This window comes from Anser brachyrhynchus (assembly GCF_964034855.1).
Source record: "Anser brachyrhynchus genome assembly, chromosome: 1".
Classification (NCBI taxonomy): Eukaryota; Metazoa; Chordata; class Aves; order Anseriformes; family Anatidae; genus Anser; species Anser brachyrhynchus.
In genome coordinates this window covers 146,650,281-146,668,908 of record NC_137694.1, presented here as the reverse complement: position 1 = coordinate 146,668,908, position 18,628 = coordinate 146,650,281, and the positions used below count along the sequence as shown (strand labels likewise).

The following is an 18,628-nucleotide window of genomic DNA, read 5'->3' as shown; positions in this document are numbered from 1 at the left end:
GAGAGGGCTCCAATAATAAGAATAGAAGAAAAAAAAAAAAAACACCTGGAGGGTGATTAAACACTGTGACATACTGCCTACAGAGGCTTGTGAGATCTTCCTTGGAGATACTCAAAACTTGGCTGGGTAAGACTTTCGGTGTTGGTGCAGCTTTTAAGTTAGACCTGCTTTGAGCAGAGGTTTGGACTACCTGGCCTCTAGCGGCCCCATCCTTCAGAAATATTTCTGTGACGCAGCAGGCTTTGAACCCCTGAACCCTTGCATGCTCTTAGTGCTACACAGTGGGGTCTGAAACACATACACTGGTGTTAATGACACAGAGGCCACGACCTTGGTGCTACTGCACCAGAGCGCAGTCTTCATGATCAAGAACTTGGAAACAGCAAAAAACATTGACTTCAGGTCACAGGGTTACCGCAGAGCCTGCAGGAGGCGCAAACGAGGCTGCCGTGTGCTGGGTGGATATAACCACGCAAGGCAGGCCATGCCTCTCGGGGTCAGGGACTGTTTCCACCCCACTCTTTGAGCAGTAGGGCTGTGCATGCTCTCAGTGGAGCGTGAAAAAACTAGAAGAACTGAATTACAATTTAAAGGACGTATTGCTGAGAGTGGTCTCCTGGATCCATTGCATAGTCCAAAATCCCAACGGTGTTATCAGGCTAGTTATATAAACTTTTTTTTTGGGGGGGGAGAGGACTTCTTGTCATGAACACAATAAGGACTGCATTCAGCTACTGAACTGTTACTGTACTGAATAAATATATACAATAATAACAATAAAAAATACCTTACCTAGCACTAAACTGTAGGTTTGAGGTGAAAGCCGCATTACATTGAAAACAGGAGAGAAAAATGTGGTAGGAAGGTATGCATTTTAAACTCAGACAAGGTATTTTCTTTAGGAAAACCTAGTGACTGTGCCGATTCAGAAAACAGCCAGAAGAACCAAGTTGTTCGTTATGAAACAAACCGCAGTTTCTTTCTTAAACCTAAAAACTAAAGTGCATACGTAGGTTAGGCGTATGTCTCCTTTAAATCAGGATAAGGAAGTATTTACATAGTCACAGGTATTAGCATAGGGAAGAAAGGCTGCCTCGCCGCTTTTCCACCCATCTCAAACACTCATTTAAGAGACGTGATACAAGTTTTAATAACATAGCCTTTATTGATGACACTGGAAAGATGTTTTGAAGCAACTAGTTTTCCATAAACAGGAAAGGAAATTTTGCTTGCTATGATGCAATTACACAAAATCCGTGTAAGTCACTAGTGTGAAAAAGAAAAAAAAAACACGTGTACTTGATAACACAGTACCATCAAGAATTCCTAAGTAACTGTATTTTCAATAGAAAAAGGAAAAATATAACAGGTGTGCATGAATAGAAGTCAACGGTATAAAAGAATCAGGTGTATGTTATAAGGAATTCTGATGCCTTGTGAGCTCAGTTCTTGAGGATGACTAAAGAAATAGATCCTAGCAGGATCAAACCACATATATTTACACTCACAGTGTAAAAGTAATATTGCCAGTTAATTGAAATATGCATTTCCATTACTGTTGTAGAAGTTAAAGAAGCCAAGAAGCTAAATTTAAACCTCAGGTGTTCACATTTGTAACAAAATTCCTCTTGCATCCTGAATAATTAAGGCAAAGTATGTTATCTTTTGAAAATACCTTGTATATAGTTTCTGCATAAAAATATGAAATAAAAATAAAACTATATATATATATTTAATGGAACACTGTTATGTATGGTCCAGCAGAATAAGGCACAAAAAGTAAATACAATGCAAAAGCATATATAAAAGTTAATGTGTTACTCTGAATGGAATATAGCAAAATTCAAGTAGTTCTGAGTATGCTCATTTCTTGCAGTAGGAATATAGACTTCATATAGATATTTCATGCTAAGTCTGATGTACAAAGATTCATCATGTAAGCACAAACTATCAGAAGCAGGTCATTTGTACAGTGACTGTATTTAGAAACACGATACTTTTCAAATCATCTGAAACCAGGCTCCTTAATGAGACTATTTGACCTGAAATCTAGGCATGTTTTTTTTCCACGAAGTGAGGTATGTTTGGTTTCTTGCCCTAGACACTTAAAGTTTTATCCTCATGCTTAATTTGCACATCGATACTTTCAGTAATATAAATGACACTACGTGTCCGTAACGTTGGACACATTTGCAAAGTGTGTCTTTGCAGGTATTCACAAGAGTATTTTCTATCTAAAATTCCACAGAGATTACTGTGCACAATGGTGCACTTGTACCAGTTCAACTGCATTATCAGGGTCAGAAACCTTTCAGGTGAGTTGATATTTAATTTAGTCTGTAAGTGTGGCCTATTTATCAACAAATAAGTATACATGTACATGTATAGAGAATGGAAAATTTCAAAATATCTCGATTTGATTGAAAGGCATGCATCACAATCTGTTCTCTGATTGCAGCCTCAAAGTCCCCCCCCCCCCCCCCCCCACGAGTAATACGTATAACATTTTCATAAAGAACAGGGAGAGCAGATAAGTCTTCACTTCCTTCCCAAAGTTTCAGCTAGTTTCTTCAGTCTTTTCTTCAGCTCTAGAGGAAACTTTTCATAGCACTTTTTGCAGACAGGCTTCATATCAAATTCAACAAATTTATTCCTAAAATGACAAGGCAAAGAAAAAAAAAGTCCCATTTTTAATGGCAAGGATATTGAAAAAAGTAAGTATCATAGCATATGTGCACAGACAAAAAAATACAGCTCCAATTTATACATGTCTATGAAGTTACTGCCACAAGGTTATATACATTGTAGACAGTAATTACAGTACTGCATGCGAGTTATGCAGTCTTCTCCCAAGTGTCCATATTTATTAGCTGTGTCACTTAAAAGGCCTTTCAAATCTCATTGCAGAGCAAGGCAGACTAAACATAAGATAATGAAATAACATTATTCTGAGTTTGCAGTTGTGTGAAAAATATTTTGGTTTTGATTGCCATGAATGCATGCAAAAATTTTAAATAAAAGCACCCTTAGCACTAACCAAAGAAGAAAGGAGCAGAGGTGGTGGTGAGAAGGAAAAAAAGTTTACAGACAGATTGGCTTTTTCTTTTTCTGCTTCTCTTTATCCTTCGCTTCACGTTCCCGTTTGGCAAGGCGTCGCTTAAATTCATCTGGCATTTTCTCATAACAATGTTTGCAGACAGGTTTTAGATCAATTTCGACAAACTTATCCCTTTAGAGTTAAACAGAAAAAATAAAGGGACAGAAAAGGAGGAGAGTTAAGAAGACTTAACTGAAGGAAGAACTGAACAGACAGCTGAAAAAGATGTAGATTAGTAAATAGAGCAAGAGGAAGAAACAGGCGCAATTTTCTCAGTGCTGATTGTATGGTTTTTGTACCGTAACAGTTAAACTACAGCAACATTTCCACTGTAAAGATAACCACCGATCCATTTTGAAGGCATCACACCTATCAATAAACTTACTTGAGTGTTAACTTAGTGTTGCAGGTTGAACAAGCGAAACAGTTCACACACCATGCCTTATTCAGAGCAGACACAACTAGAGCAAGCGAAAAAAAAAAGGAAATCATTAGCATTACAAAAAATATACATATAAAGAAAAAGCTGTAATGTTCACGAGACATGAAGAACAATCATTTGATTCTTATATCAAGTATTGAGGACCATAACAATAACATGGCAAGACTAGGAAGGCACATAGGTACATGTGAATGCTGTGCAGTGGGACCATGAAGTGTTGATAAAGCTGTCTCTGAGGGTACATACAATGCTATGGTCACCAGCAAGACCATTTTAACAAATTTCTGACTCGCGTTGCTTGCTTCTACCTCATCTCATAGCATGCTGACCTCAGGCAACTGTTTTATGAGGCCATGTTTCAAACATGACCAGGAGACTTTTTCAGCTGAAAAGCAATCCAGCAAAAGGGTGTTTATGTTTTTATTCTGTTTCATTCCCCAGACCCTGCTCAGACCGCAGTGCCATAAACTATAGCACTTGCCTGGTTGAAGAAACTAACTTGAAGCTAGGAATCAGGACACTGCTGGTAAATCAGAGGTACCAAAGTGAAAAAAAGTTATGGACTAACGAGATAAATCACTTTATCATGATAAACATGAATATATTTTTACTCTTTGTTTTGGAGAGAAAGCTTTTTCTCTTTGTTCTTTATCTCTCTTTTCTGTTCCTCCTCTCTTTCACAGTATACCTTCCCAACGTTCCTTGCCAAAACTTGCTTCTCTTTTTAACCAAATGTAGAGGATCCAGGGCAATGCAATGCTTTTCCCCTAAAATGCAACATTTTGTCAGCAGCAAACAGAACCAGCACATTGTCATGCAAAACTTTTTTTTCCTACACTATTGGGCCAAGCACATCCACAGAAGCATACAGTTATTCACCCGCTTGCCAAAATAATACTAAGCAGATGAAAGTCTTCGCTTATAAGCAACCTCTCCAATACAGTCATAGACACTCTCTTGAAAAACTGTTGCCACAGATGTCTGTTTCACCAGAGAGAGAGAAAATAAAGTACTGGATACTCATCATTTGTGACAGCAGTGTCAAATTTCTGTGCAGGAGTGAAAGAAGAAATGTAGAATAATTGAAGACACACCATGAAAATAAAGAAATGACGACATTACAATCTGTTCAGTTCAGTGGCTGACACATACAATATGGGAGTCAGATTACACGATGTAACGTAAGAAACACACAGAGATGTGGTGATCAGGCAAGGCTGAGTTATTCATTCGCTTCAAGCCCCAGTTCTCTTCATTCAGGATTTCAGCGAAGGGGAAGATACAGCTTCCTCCAAAGCCTTCTGGATTGTTGTTCTGCAGGTACAGTCCAGTCCCAAAAATGTGGGGAAAGCACATTCCCAGAATGTGGGTCTCACCCTATATTTACATGACTATGAACTACCTTATGGCTCCTTTTAAAAGCTAGAGGCTTCCGCCCACTTTGCTAATAGCTTTGGTTTAGGTGAGGCTAACATTGGTATTACAGTGTTTACTTCAGGCAGGTGTAACCAGGAACAAAGTAATGTGGCATTATTGCAGGTAGAATGATTTGCCTTTGGACAACCAGCTATGATAAAATGCCAAAAAGCATCCAAAATAATCCCTCCCCCTGCCCCCCAAAATTAAAGCACTCATTTCCGCTTATGCCTTCACAGGACAGATCTTTACAATTCCTTCCTGGTTTTGTGAAATTATCATCAGCCTAGATTTTCAAAAGACAGGTGCCTGAGATAGATAGGCAAATACCTCCAGGAAGTGGATTGAAATAATGAAAGTTAGGCACTTAAAAAAAACCATTAGAAAGCCCACCTAAATCTTTAAATATCTAAATTCTTTTTCAAATCCGGATCATGATCCCTAAATTCATTTGAGAAGATGCCAATGTAGTCATTCTCACAGTTGCATGTGTTCATTTTTAAGGTAGGTGGGGCAGGAAGCCACCAGTGCATCTCCCAGCATCCCTGGCCTTTGCTTGTTACTAAAGGGTTTCCAGCTGACCACAGCTCTCTTTAGACGCTGGGTGATCTTCCACTATCACAAAACATTCACTACAAGGTCTTCCTACTATTTGGCCTCTGACTAATCAGATCTATCCTAATTTCTGATCAAGATAATGGCCTGTTTTGGTTTAATGAGAACAGCCAGGGATTCAACAACGGCCTTACTTTCGCTGTTAAGAGAGAACTTCCATCAAAATGTAACGTTAAGAAAACAGTCAGAAAAGTGCTTACCATCTCCTTCAATCACACGATTGCAATGGAAACAAACATCACCGAACAGCTGAAGAGGAAGGAGAAGTAATGAATTTTTAATTGAATGATTTTACCAAGAGTAGCTTCTCAAAATAACAAAACTCTATTTTGGCTGATGGGCACAGTAGCTTTGCTGTTTATTTCAGTAAAAAAAAAAGAGAAAATTAGCAGGTCTGCTTGTGTTTTCCTATTAAGTTTTGCATCATCTTATCAGAAAAAGTCTCGGTAATGTCGAAGATGAAAACATCTGTTTACATCTGCTTGACACTCTAAAAATGTTGTGTTGTTTTGTTTTACTATTTCTCTAATCCTGAACATTTAAGTCAAAGCAAAGTCACATACAGATCTTTAGTAATCATCCAATTTAACATTTGGACTTACAAGCAAGACTAGAACAACATGCTACTTTTTCTGGCAAAAGCTGTAAGGAAATGCTATGCTTAATTTATTTTTCTTAAAATCAATCAATCAATAAATAAAAGGCCAGAAATCCTTCATTCCATTTCCATACTTAACATCTGTCCACAATGTAACTATCTATGAATGGTTTTGTATGCCCAAAATTTCATGTATTTTTTTTCTAACTGTAGGAGCTGATGTAGCGAATGACATTCCTTCAACATACAACTCTTGCCTGGTGTACGTTCTTGCCCTGTCATGGATGCAGCTATTTCTACTAATGTCACGGCATTTATTGCCTACAAGTGTGCCAGCAACATTTCAATCATCTGCCCTTCATCGCTGACAAATTAAGAATCCATCTGTAATTAGCAGATGCCTTACAACTCCCAGAGATAATGCCTACTTCAGCCAAGCAAAGGTGTGTACGTGACACCTTGTGGTTGGCTTCCAAATAATAATGGTTTACACCTTACAGTGCTGCACTGCACAATTAAGGGCGTCTGCAGGGAACTGTATATAGCTCTTATTTAAATGCAAGTGGTCACTAGGTGGTGTCCTCTGACAAATTAAGTCTTTGTAGTCTTAGGCAGCTGAACGAATGAGCTGGGTGATGCTGTGTATCCTAACATAGGATCATCTTAGAGTAGCAGAAAAAAAACACGCTACTCACAAAGGCTTCGTGTCAAACCACAGCTCCTGAATGGCAAATCTTCTTATATTTCTTGGGAAAGATTCGGTGTTATTAGCTGCTCTCATCTCGCAGATATGCAAAAGCTTGAAACAGCTCTACATAAGCGCCACTAAGCTTGAAGAACAACTCGATACTGATTAGCCCATCTAGTCTTTGTGAAATCCCTGCAGTTATGTTTTTCAATGCCAGATTTATAATTAGAGAAACCGATATAAATTAACTGCAACAGAACATCTGCTAATTAGCTTTATAACCACAGGTGATTATGAGAAATCAGAAGAATATCTATGGTCTTCCATCTCCTTTAATAAAATCAATTCATGAGTTTAACAACACAATTACTAAAAATATGCAACCTTACCTGATTGTAGTGGGTTTCACAATATGCCAAGCCTTTTCTCTCATAATGACGATGACCCAGGAATGGCTTTTCACATTTCGCACAAACAAAATGCTATGAAGAAAATTATATACATTTTTGGATTACTTGGAAGTAACTGTATTTTTTCTGGAAAGCAAATCAAACAATGTGAATGTCACGTCTACTGAGCCACTGATTCTCTTGAAAAGGAGAATTAAAACTTGTCTTCAACATTTCAATCCAAAAGTTACAAAAAAAGGAAGCAAAGTGATGTGTTATCAACGAACAGAATGAAGAGAGATTAAATAATAAGCACCATCATTACACTCTTGTGAAGAAAGCTCTTGCTGGAGGAGATTTTCTAAACAAAAGGAATAGACCACTTATCTTCCTAATTTAAAACGAAGATATGGAACTAAGTCTTGTACATGCCCTTGAAATATGAAACCCTCCCATGAAGTGCTTTACCTGTAGCAGGTTAACTGTGAAAGACTTAAGAATATTATGGTGCCCAGTAATATTACAGTTATCACAGAACTTTACTGCCTTTCCATATATCCCGCTCTTCACTTTGTGAAATTTTCTTCTATAAGGGCCTGGCAGTGCTTCCTCTGATTAATGATTTTAGCTTCACAGTCAAAGGTCTCTGCAAGGTTGGAAATTACTCTCATTTCACAGTGAAAGACCAGACATGAGAAGGTTGAAAATAGGATTAGGAGAATGTATATACTCATTATTCCTGCATACTTTTCTAATCCTTTCATGTAGACTGATCAGCAATATTCCAGGTATGTTAATATTTACATTTGTGAAAGACAATGTATCAGCTATTGTTTACCTCCACATGCCACTGTTTGCCCATAGCATTCACCACTCGTCCTTCAATTGGTCTTCTACATGCTCCACAGATGGGGACACCCATTTTGTCATGGCAGGGTAAACAATATAATTCTCCCTTCAACTCACGAGCATCAGCAGTAAGCTCCTTCCTGTTCAAAAGTTAATTAATTGAGAGCATGAATAAAGGAACTGAATGATTTCAACTCTTGAGAGTTTCTGGAGATAATCTAATTTTTAGCATTTGTTTTAGAAATTGGATTTATACTACAATAATGGATCTAGCAGCATCAAATATGGCAATTCATTATTTTTTTTTTGAAACAAGACTGATTCCATAGTAAACTGAGAAAACCCTGCTAAGTACAATGCATTAAGTCTCTCTGAAAATAGCTACTGAGCTGTTTTCAAACGTGTTTGAAAGCTGTAGTCATGCTTGGCTTCTATTCTGGTCCTCTTATCACCTGTTTATTTTAGCTTTACATAAATGTAACTGAAAGGAAAATGCAATTCTTTACATTTTCCCTGTGGTATAAAACATCAGAGAAAGAAAAATATGAGCTGACACTGGCACTGACGCAATACTACAGGTTGATTTTCAAATCAGCCTTTGCTACAGCACTGAAACGATAGCTTCCTTTGTACCAAAAATAAACAACTAATAATGTGTGCTATATCCTACAATGTCCCCTGATCTGTGCTTCTGGGGAGGATGTAGAAACATGAAGCTATGTAGACTACAGTTGCAGAAGCTGATAAAATGAGGTAAGGGAAAGCTTCTAAGAAAATGTCTTTAAAAGGAAAGAACAAAATTTTTCATGCAACTCAGCTAAAAAGAAATAACATGGGCAAGATAGTAACTCAAGCAGGTAAGGAGGATCACTTTTCTACCCTTTGTTGCAGAAAAAGAAGCTATCAATCATTTTGCTGCTACAAAACCATTTACCTGTGCCCAGACTTCATATTTCCTAAGAAAATGCTGCAGATTACAATCTTTCATTACTGCCTAACATATCAGCTGTTGTTTGAACTAAATATCTAACTCCACCATCCCAAAAGCGATAACCAGACACACATCTGGCTACAATGCAACCCAAAGCTCTCCCTTTTGACTGTTTAACAGTACTGGATTTCACTTTAAAATGTAAACGGAAGAATCAAATAAAAACAGCATTTTCTTGTCTTCCTTTGCAGAACTCAAGTTACCCGCAGTTTGCACAGTTGAAGTGATCAGGGTGATAAGGATCATTTTTGAATATGAGAGGCTGTTCGTCAATAATGGCATGACACTTCTGGCAAATGTACTTTCCCAAGCCTCTGGCCTTTTCCCTGTTATGGCAAGGACGGCAGAGATGTCTGAAACAACATAAAAAACATAGGTAAGTACCAGCACCAGTTAGTACCGTGAAAAATATAAATCAAACATCTATTAGAACTTCATTTCAATCAGCCTTTTTTGGAAGAAAAAGTCTTTAAAACAATTTCTTTGGTAGGTAAACCAAGTGCAGAAGAAGGAGGGCTATCACTGTATTTCCAATCACCACAGAACTATCATTTCTTCAACTTATTTGAATTTAAGCTGTGTCAAAACACAGAAAACAATGTTCACTACAGATTCTCACTGCTGAATATTTTACTCTCAAACTCTTAAAAATTTAGCTTGGAAGCTGGATGGCCACACAGGTCCTAATTCTATAAAAACAACCATGTATGTCATATTAAACTTATGAAGTCCATGGCCATATAATCCACTTGCAAAACATCATTGTGATCACAGCTGGTAAAAAAGTGAAGGATCCCGATGAGCTGAAAACATTTATTAATGAATAAGGTGCTGAACTGGACCCGAATTGGAAACCAATGTTGGAAAAACAAAAATTGATTTAAAAAAATACAATACTTCTACATCTGAATGTTGTCTCTCTGATCAGAATGTACCCTACCAATCCTGAAATGTCACCAGGTACAGATGAGACCTGGTGCTGACAAGTAATCTGGTGTTGAGGTAGATAAATGGTTAAGATTTTATGTGCATATTTTAAGCTATTCATTCTTAATTTTGTGATGCACCCTTAGACCTTTTTCTCATAAAAGCCACTTCAGTTACTCCATCTCAACTGGAAAGTTTTAAGGGCCATAACTTCTAAGTCCCACCTCTCATTTCATTTTATTCATGAGCAGTAACAGAAGGATGAAGACCTACCTCCCAGCATTCTTGACAAATCCAATATCTGCCAATACTTGTTGGCAGATGTCACAGCAGAAGCATTCTGGATGCCAACTATTGTTCATAGCCTTAATAACACGACCAATAATGAACTCACCTGTAAGAAACACAATGACAAGAATTTACAATACCACGCTAGACAAAGTTAAAAGAAACCCACAAGTGAATCACTACAATTGCATCATCATCCTCTCCTCATATACTGCCCACCTCCCCCCAAATCTGGTAGAATATATTAATAATTTCAGTGTTGCAGTTCTGGTTCTAAACTCTGTAATTTGGGTTGTTTTTGTTTGCTTTTTTTTTTTTTTTGTGCTGTGGGTCAGAAGCAGATGTCCTTGCTGATGGACAACCTTCTGTTCTTTATATATAAGCCTTTTTCCACCTTCTCTCTGCAATTATCCTTTTCCAGTCCTTTATCTGTTTTTTTTCTCATCTGATCTCAAACTCTTGCAAAATATACAGAGTTCTTTATATAATATGGCATTCTTGTCTCCTTATCATCTTTGCCTTTCTCCTCTTATAGAAGAGGACAATTTTAAATTGTCATTTACACAGTAGTGGCTTCTACTCCACTAGGTCTGTAATCTAGCCTTGAAGGGGCTCTATACTCTAAGCACAACCGAACTGAGCTTGGGTGGCGTTGGACCTACTGGAAAAAACAGAAAAGAAAAAAAAAAAACAACAACAACTATGAAGTCAAAGTGCAAAGATGCAGTGGGAGAATGCACTTACTAAACAGTAAATCCAACACACACAACAACTTCTAACCTACCACAAGGAGTCCTGTCCTGCAAGGCATTGAAAAAGTGTTAAAATTACCGTTGTGCATGCACTGTGTGACTCCACTGCACAGGCAGTGGAGCCATGTCCACCACACACGGGACACGTGTTTAGTTGTTCCCTACATGGACGTTGTAGCCAAGGCCCCTGAGCAGTGCCCCAGAGCACTCTGCCTAAAACGTGCTGGGAGCTCAGCTTCCTGGTGCTGAGGAAGGCTGAATCGTGGCTCCAAAGAGCCTACAAATCAAACAGCTGTCAAAGAGGAGCGATCCATCAGATAACAGATGTGGATGAAAGGAAGTCTAGCATGCAACTCTGTGGCATTCCCATGAAGTCATAGCTTTTCAAGAATAAAACCTGATGGACTCTAAAAACGTCAGGAAAGCTTGAGGCATCACTGCTGACAACAGCCCTGTTGATTTTGGCCACCCTTAGTAAATCCAAACACTGGAAAAGCCCAGTTTCAGTTAGGACCCATAAGGCGCTGTAGGTAAGAGAGCAGAGTGACCTGGGAGGCAGCCCAGCCAGCCAGTCACACCCTCCAGCAAAGTCACTTACTTTTAACCCATCTGTCAGAACAAGTCAGTCCGTAAAACTGATGAGCTTTTAACAGAGCCGGTGCTATGAGGAGCCAGGGTAGGAGCAGCTGAAGCTGTTTTAGATGTGGAGCTGGGCAGGAGAAACCCTGGAGATACATGGTGTAGCTCCTCCATACCCCTCTGCCTGGGACCAGAACAGCTTCTGGTATCCTGCAAAAGGCTCCTGGGTGCTGAAGAGGTAAAGCCTCCTCTGCCCAGCCCACCAAAGGCGAGTAACAGTGCTAACAGAGAGGAGCCGTGTGTGAACAATGCTGGCGTGCAGGAAGAGCAGCACTTTCTGTTTGAAGAGGTTAGAGAGGAGGGTTTGCGAAAATCCTTTGCAGGCCAGAAGCAGGGATGCAGACGGGGAAGCCCTGGCACAGAGGAGCAGGAAGGGGACAAAGGAAGGGGGCTGCAGAGTGACTGGAGGAATACAACAGGTCCTCATGCTTGGGAAGTGACTGGCCTGCCTGCAGACGGAATGAAGTGAGACACTTTCTGGTTTGCCGCATACTTCAGGTTTGCTCAGATATCACCATTAAGCCCCTTCTTCCTCTTCCCTTTCCCCTCCTTGTTCAAATCTGCAGCTTTAAATTCAAAGCTCCAGAACATCTGCTTCCCCCTTTCCCAGCACCCAGCCCCTCCCTCTGCACAAGGGAAAGGCCTTACTAAGATAAGCAGAAGTTGTAGCGGCTTGCCAAGGCACCGCGGAAAAACAAGAGCTTCCCGACCAGCTCAAGCAATGGTACAGTAATGACTTCTCAGCCCTGCCCAAGCAAATGTGTCACACACAGAGAACACAGAGGGTAAAAAACCTGGCAATTGATTACAGCGTAGCAGATACGCAAGCATTTACATCATCAGACAAATTGACAAAAGGCAGCCTTCAGCGTTACACAGGTTAGACATCAGATGCTGAAGGAATTTGTTTCAGAAATATGAAAGGGGACCAGCTGACTCATCAGCTGATGGTAAGAGTAGATGATGAAGACTGTCCCTGCTTCCATGGAGGAGGACAACACGGATGGGTTATAACTGTCAAAAGGGATGACAGACTCGCTGGAGGGTTTCAGCTGCATGAGAAGGGCTGAATATAAGCACATGCATGTAGGTACAGATAACCATGAAATGGTCTGTTCATTGGGTCACTGGACCAACAGCTTAGCTGTTCACTCAAATAACGCAAACCTTTTTTAAAAAACCTACTGATTGATGACCTGTAGGAAAAGCAGCTCCCCAGGTTCTCTGAAGCCTAGTTCATTCTGGAAGTTCAGATGTGTGGGGCCACCTCCCAGAGGAGATACAGAAGGGTTGCACATCTTCCCCCAGCAATACGCTGACTTCCCATTTGTGATCAGTGGGAAGCACTTTGCCTCAACGTAAAACTTACCACACTGATGGCAGCAAGGGGCGAAAAGCATTTGAAAATCATGTTCACAGTACTTCCTCCCTTCAAACTGCAAATGGAAAACAAGCCGAGAGTTAGAGGGATTAGGAGCATGCCCTTGACATAAATACTGTAACATACCAGGATGTTTCCAGATGCAACTGGGTAGCAGAAGATGAGGAGTTGCACAAAAAAACAAACCTGACCATCTGCTAGAGAAACGGGCACCAAATTCACCCACCTTAAGTCAGCTACTAGTCAGCACATGGCATTAATAAAACACTAATCCTTTAATACTGTTTAGAGCATGTGGCATTTTTCTGTCACCCCTTTACCTCACAACAGATGCCTGAATTTTGACAGACTGACAACAATCTGATGCAACCGATAGGATTCTGGGCAGGAAATTAGCTTTCGAAAACCTTTCCTGGGGGGAAGCATTTTCTCTGAACCCATTTGATCCCTTCCCCACTCTGCATTTCCTGTAAGAATGGCCCAGCACACTGGAGGAAGTAAGTCTGGGGGGAGGAAGAACCCCCAGGGACAGAAATCCTCACAATTTATGGAGCAGTACAGCCAAACATACAGAGAAATAATGCTTTTCCTTCACAATGGTTGTTTGAGGGAATTTTAAGAAACAAAACTCTCTAAATTGACTAGATGAAATTGGGAGCTGATCTAAAGGGATTTGGAGCTGAATTTTTTCAAAGCTTAAAGAAGTTCAGTTGTAGTTCAAACTCACAGAGAAAAAAACTATGGAAAAAAAATTCTACAGCACTGCATTAGCAACCTAACCAAGAAATATGTAAAAACATGTAGGCGAGTATGTCCTGAAGTGAAGGGAAATGTTTAGATACCTTCAGGCACATCATTAGTAGACACAAATGCCAACTAGCATGTTAAAACCAGACAGACAATATTAGGTATGTTTGGATTTCAATGTCTCAGTTTAAAACACTGGAAAGAGGGATAGCAGGAAAACCCCAGTTCCTTCTTTGTACTGAGTCTAACACAAAACAAAGCAAATAGCATAAAATGCTACCCACAAATTAAGTTTTGGTGCATGGATAGCAAATACAGCAATAACCTTTTACACTATGAAATTTCAAGGATCAAATACGATATAGTAATTACTTGTGCAATATACAGAGCCATTGGCAGGGTTGTGATTTAATGAAATAGTCTAGAAGTCACTGGAAACTTGAGAGCAGAAACTTAATTCCTGTGCCCAACCTGAACTGCACCTACAAGGATCAGAAAGACATATGAGATATATACAGACTCTTCCAGAAGTCTATCCTAGCAATTTATCGAGGCTTTTTTCAATGTAATACTCTAAAACAGATGAACTTCTAATTGGAGTTTGTTGTTGTTGTAGTTGTTTTTAAATTGAGAGACAGGGGACTGACTAATGAAAATTAATGGAAATTATTGGTTAGTTCAGAATTGTGCTTGCTTCCTGCCAAATATAATCCTTTTTAAACTGAAGAAAAGCAGAAAGCTTCCAGCTTTGTGTAAACAGTTGGTACAATGGAAGATGCACGGGTCTGCTTGGATTTCAGAGCCACCACATGTTGATCTGGGCAGACCAAACAGGTTTGTGTCGGGCAGGTTGGTTACTATTCCGTGTTGTTTGTATTTTCAACCTTCTTGGCTCGTTTGTGCTGCATTTGTGGATGACCCAGCAGCTCCCCCCCTAGAGAAAGCCTTAAGCTTCCGTAACAAGTCCCACAGCATGTATTTTAAAAGCAAGGTCATTGAACTGGTGGAGGTCCATGGGTTAGTTGCATAGCTCTGCGTTTCATTTCAGAACATTTCACCACAACATTATCTCCAGCTGATCTCCGCATCTTTACTAACCTAGGACATGGGAAGACATGCCTAAAACCTGCTTCTTTAAAGACACTTCCTCTAAGGTAGTTTTTGGTAGAGCCCAATTTAAGAACACACTCCAGGTGCAAATGGAATAGAAATAAATCTGAGAAGCTCACTGCAGCTGCACTTTCCTTTTATCTCGCTATAGGTAGTTAGAAACTACTTAAAAAAATAAACAAAAACTAAAAGGAACTCTCCTCTCATTTAGGCCTCATAAAGCAAAAGTCATGCATCTTTCTATTTCAGTGATAATTACAATAACAAAGCAATACAGATTCCCCAATTATAGGAGTACTCTTGGGAGTCCTTCATTAGGATTTTGCTGTATTTCTTCCCCCGTGGGCTGCACCTCTCTAAACCCTTTCATCTCCCCGCCCCTCAGCACAGAGCAGGCTGGCCTTTTTCTGGAAGGGCATAGAAAGAGGCTCTTACTGCCCCAAAAGGGCTTTAAACAAACAGCTGCACTCCAGGTAGGCTTCATCTCTCCTGACTTCTGCTGTCTGAAGGTGAAGTGCCCGCGGTCCCCGGTGGGACAGACCTCTAGGGAAGGACAATTGCTGAACCCAGGAATAACACGGTCTTGAGAAAAAGCCACTGAGTAATTACAAGGCGAAGAGGGACAACCTGTCCCTCTGGGCACGGTGCCACCAAAGCTGCCCATGCAAGCAGGCTGTTCTGCTGTAAGTACAGGACCGCACGCTCTGCTGGGTTACAAAACTGCGTGGCAGCGGCTGTAGGGAACGCAGACTGCAGACGCGTCCTGCAGCGCAGCAGACCTACCTACACCTGCATTTCTTCCAGTGCAGCCCGACCAGTTCCACCCCACCACGGTGGAGCACCCAGCACGAAAGCTTATCACATGGCAGCGTTTGAGTGCAGATGTGATAAGCAGCTTAATGACTAACTGGGGGAACTCTGCAACGCTCGTGATAGGCAGGGGGAGAATATTTGACTTCCCGAAATCATTTCCAAGAAACACTGGCTTAGCTAAACGGGACACAGAACAAACACGAAGTGATGCAGGTCTACCAACAATGCCTGCATTTACCCACAGGGAACCTGCTCAGAAAAACACGTTGCCTGGCCACACCTCCACATGCATCTTGTTCAAGGGTGCATTAAACCAGTCGGAAGAAGATAACCTTTCTGCCCTTCTTCTCCAGTCACTGTTTCCTCACGGTGATACAGATCATCTCAGAGCACTGTCAGCCATCTCCGGAGCACTGGCAAACCTAAGCCCACCCTCTACCTGCTTCGGGCTGTTCCTGTTCCTCCCTCTCCCCCAAAATGCTGTCACCCATTACATTCCCGACTTGCACGCCTAAGTGCTACACCAACTCATGTGAAAGAAGAGCAAGCTCTGCCCTTGTCCCTCCTTCTCCCTAAGGAGCACCACCAGGAACCATGGCAGGGTTTCCACTGCCATCATCTCACTGACCTCTCAAGTGCTAGGTGAGAGCTATGCTGGCAACACAGGACAAGTGTGGACACCCTAAAGGGTGCAGAGACAGAGGAGAGGGCCCTGCCGAAGATTTCCAAGCTGAAACAGCCCCAAAGGCGCAAGGGCTGGCACAATATGGACCTTCACTTTCTTCAGAAGATGCCAAGTACAGGCCGCTATAGAGGAAGGCTGGGTGAGATTTCTGAGCCATCATCTGAACCATCATCTCTTCAACAGCAGCAGGCAGGCTTGCTGGTATGGAGAGGAACTGCAAGATCTTGTGGTAGACACTAGGAGGACTAGAGGCAGAACAGTGGCCTGAAGTTCAAGCCACACAGAAGTCTTCGGATATTCTCTTAATCCCAATCATAATTTTATCCCTACAGTAGCTGTGGCAAAAGGTAACTTTTCTTAGCTGAAACCCTCCACTTTCTCTGCAACATTTCTCAAGAAGAAAGTAGCAATAGGAGGCAAAATGCTCATATCCAATATATTTAAACACCATCAGGATGCTTTCCCCTGCCAAAGAGGTTCAGGTATGGCAACATGTGAGCAACAGGAAGGTTGTAATATTCCTGGACTAGGTGCAAACATAGGACTTTCTTTCCATTGCAGTCCTCCTCCATCCTCTAGGAGATACAGGCTGCCTGGAGCAGTGTTTCTCAAACTGTTATCTCAAACAAAGGGCCATTCCATTTTCTGAAAGAGGTTTTATGAATAAAGCCCTCGTTATTTAGAGAAAATACATTTTATTCCTTTAAGACAATTTTATTAACAAATGTTTTAGTTCTAAAATATTTGTATCACTTTACATTTGCCTCAGGTCTCAACACTTAGGGCAGACCCTTTAGCATGCCTGCCGGCAGGCAGCAACTCAGTATATATTAACAATTATAATGCAATGTGTAAGCATCTAGGGGGTGTTTTGTTTGTATTGTCTTTTCTTAATTGCTACCGTTTTGCAGCTCACCTTTTGATGTTTTATGGACCACTAGAGGCTCATCTGCCACAAATTGTGCAACACTATCCCTACTGCACTGAAAAATCTTTTGATCCTCAAGCAAGGTAAGAGAAAGCAAACCCAGGAATCCCTTTTGCCATTCTCTTTTCCAATCAACACTCCTCCCCCAGCCTCCTCCTCCTCACCATATAGCATGGCTCTGTAGAAACAAAAATACTACTGTGGAAGATGAACTGTTGTGCTCTTGACACGCTGGCACGCTCTGTGTGAAAGTGGATTAGAATAGGATTTTCAGATGCAACTGAAGAAATTTGATACTTTTGAGAACTCTGTCGTATCTGCTTGAGCTTCTGCTCCCCATCCACAAACTTCAGGTAATAATTCCCTAAATGATGGGAGTAAAAGGTAATGATCTACCCTTCCTTACACTGATCACTTCAGGTTTTATGAACTAGTCTACAGCTTTCACTAAAGCCATTTTGCACTTGCCACCTCTGAATCCCCACAGTAAGGGAAGGCGGAAGAAAACAATTCTGATACCAAAACACACCTTGAGCTTAAGGGCAATCCAGCTGGGGCTAAGAAAACTGAGTGGGAGTGGGTTTTTTCCCTCGAAAGCACATTAAACTCCAGGTTTACCTGATTCTAGGGTTGACCTGACTTGGGCCACATCTGATTTGGGCTGTCAACACACCTTGACCTCAGCACGCTGGCTTACAGGTCATCTCTACCAGCAATATTCAGATGCTGTGCAGGCCTCACTCCCTCAGCAATAAACCTCCTGAGGACTGCAGAATGCTGGGAGTTCCCTCTATATGAGGGCTCTCCTCTAAGAAGGATGCTTTCCCTACATTTCTGATACAATATATAGTGCTTACAGATTTCAAGGAAAAAAAATGCAGTGGGAGGGAAATCTCCAGTAGTTCTTTTCTCAACTGTGATAACATTAGGCTACACATTTCAATAAGGTTCTAACTTATACCAGATGTCCTCCAAATGGGCACAGAAACATTTCCCCTTTTTTCTCCCTCTACTTTTTCTCCCTCTACTTTTTCTCCCTCTCTCCCAATTTCTTCCACAGCACTTCCTAAGCTACTGATCTGCCCGGAGTTACTTCTCCCGGCTTACCTCGTAGAAGAGCCCTTCAGGAAACTGCTGGAAGCACTGGGCGCACACGAAGCACTGCTCGTGGTACAGCTCACCGTTGCTGTTGACAATTTTCTCTGCTGGTGCAAAGCCACCTCTACAGCGCTCACAGATGGCATTCGCGAGCGCATTCGCCATGTTGCTGCCA

At 41.0% G+C, this 18,628-nt stretch overlaps 1 protein-coding gene across 10 annotated transcripts in view; it reads right to left on the bottom strand.

Moving 5' to 3' along the window:
* Positions 1-1,141: 1,141 nt before the first annotated feature.
* The window catches only part of LIMS1 (LIM zinc finger domain containing 1), a 66,712-nt gene continuing 49,225 nt past the window's right edge, over positions 1,142-18,628 (bottom strand). For 8 of the 10 annotated variants that reach the window (XM_080573536.1, XM_080573544.1, XM_080573542.1 and 5 more), the window contains exons 2-10: positions 18,463-18,622; positions 13,061-13,127; positions 10,286-10,406; positions 9,289-9,438; positions 8,084-8,234; positions 7,246-7,338; positions 5,771-5,819; positions 3,483-3,558; positions 1,142-2,653 (exon numbers count right to left, since the gene is read on the bottom strand). In XM_080573536.1, the coding sequence (XP_080429662.1) occupies positions 2,539-2,653; positions 3,483-3,558; positions 5,771-5,819; positions 7,246-7,338; positions 8,084-8,234; positions 9,289-9,438; positions 10,286-10,406; positions 13,061-13,127; positions 18,463-18,622 (982 nt within the window). In that variant the 3' untranslated portion in view covers positions 1,142-2,538. Of the gene's footprint in view, positions 2,654-2,706; positions 3,230-3,482; positions 3,559-5,770; positions 5,820-7,245; positions 7,339-8,083; positions 8,235-9,288; positions 9,439-10,285; positions 10,407-13,060; positions 13,128-18,462; positions 18,623-18,628 lie in introns of those variants that run through there. The other 2 variants (XM_080573537.1, XM_080573545.1) reach the window with 2 other exon arrangements.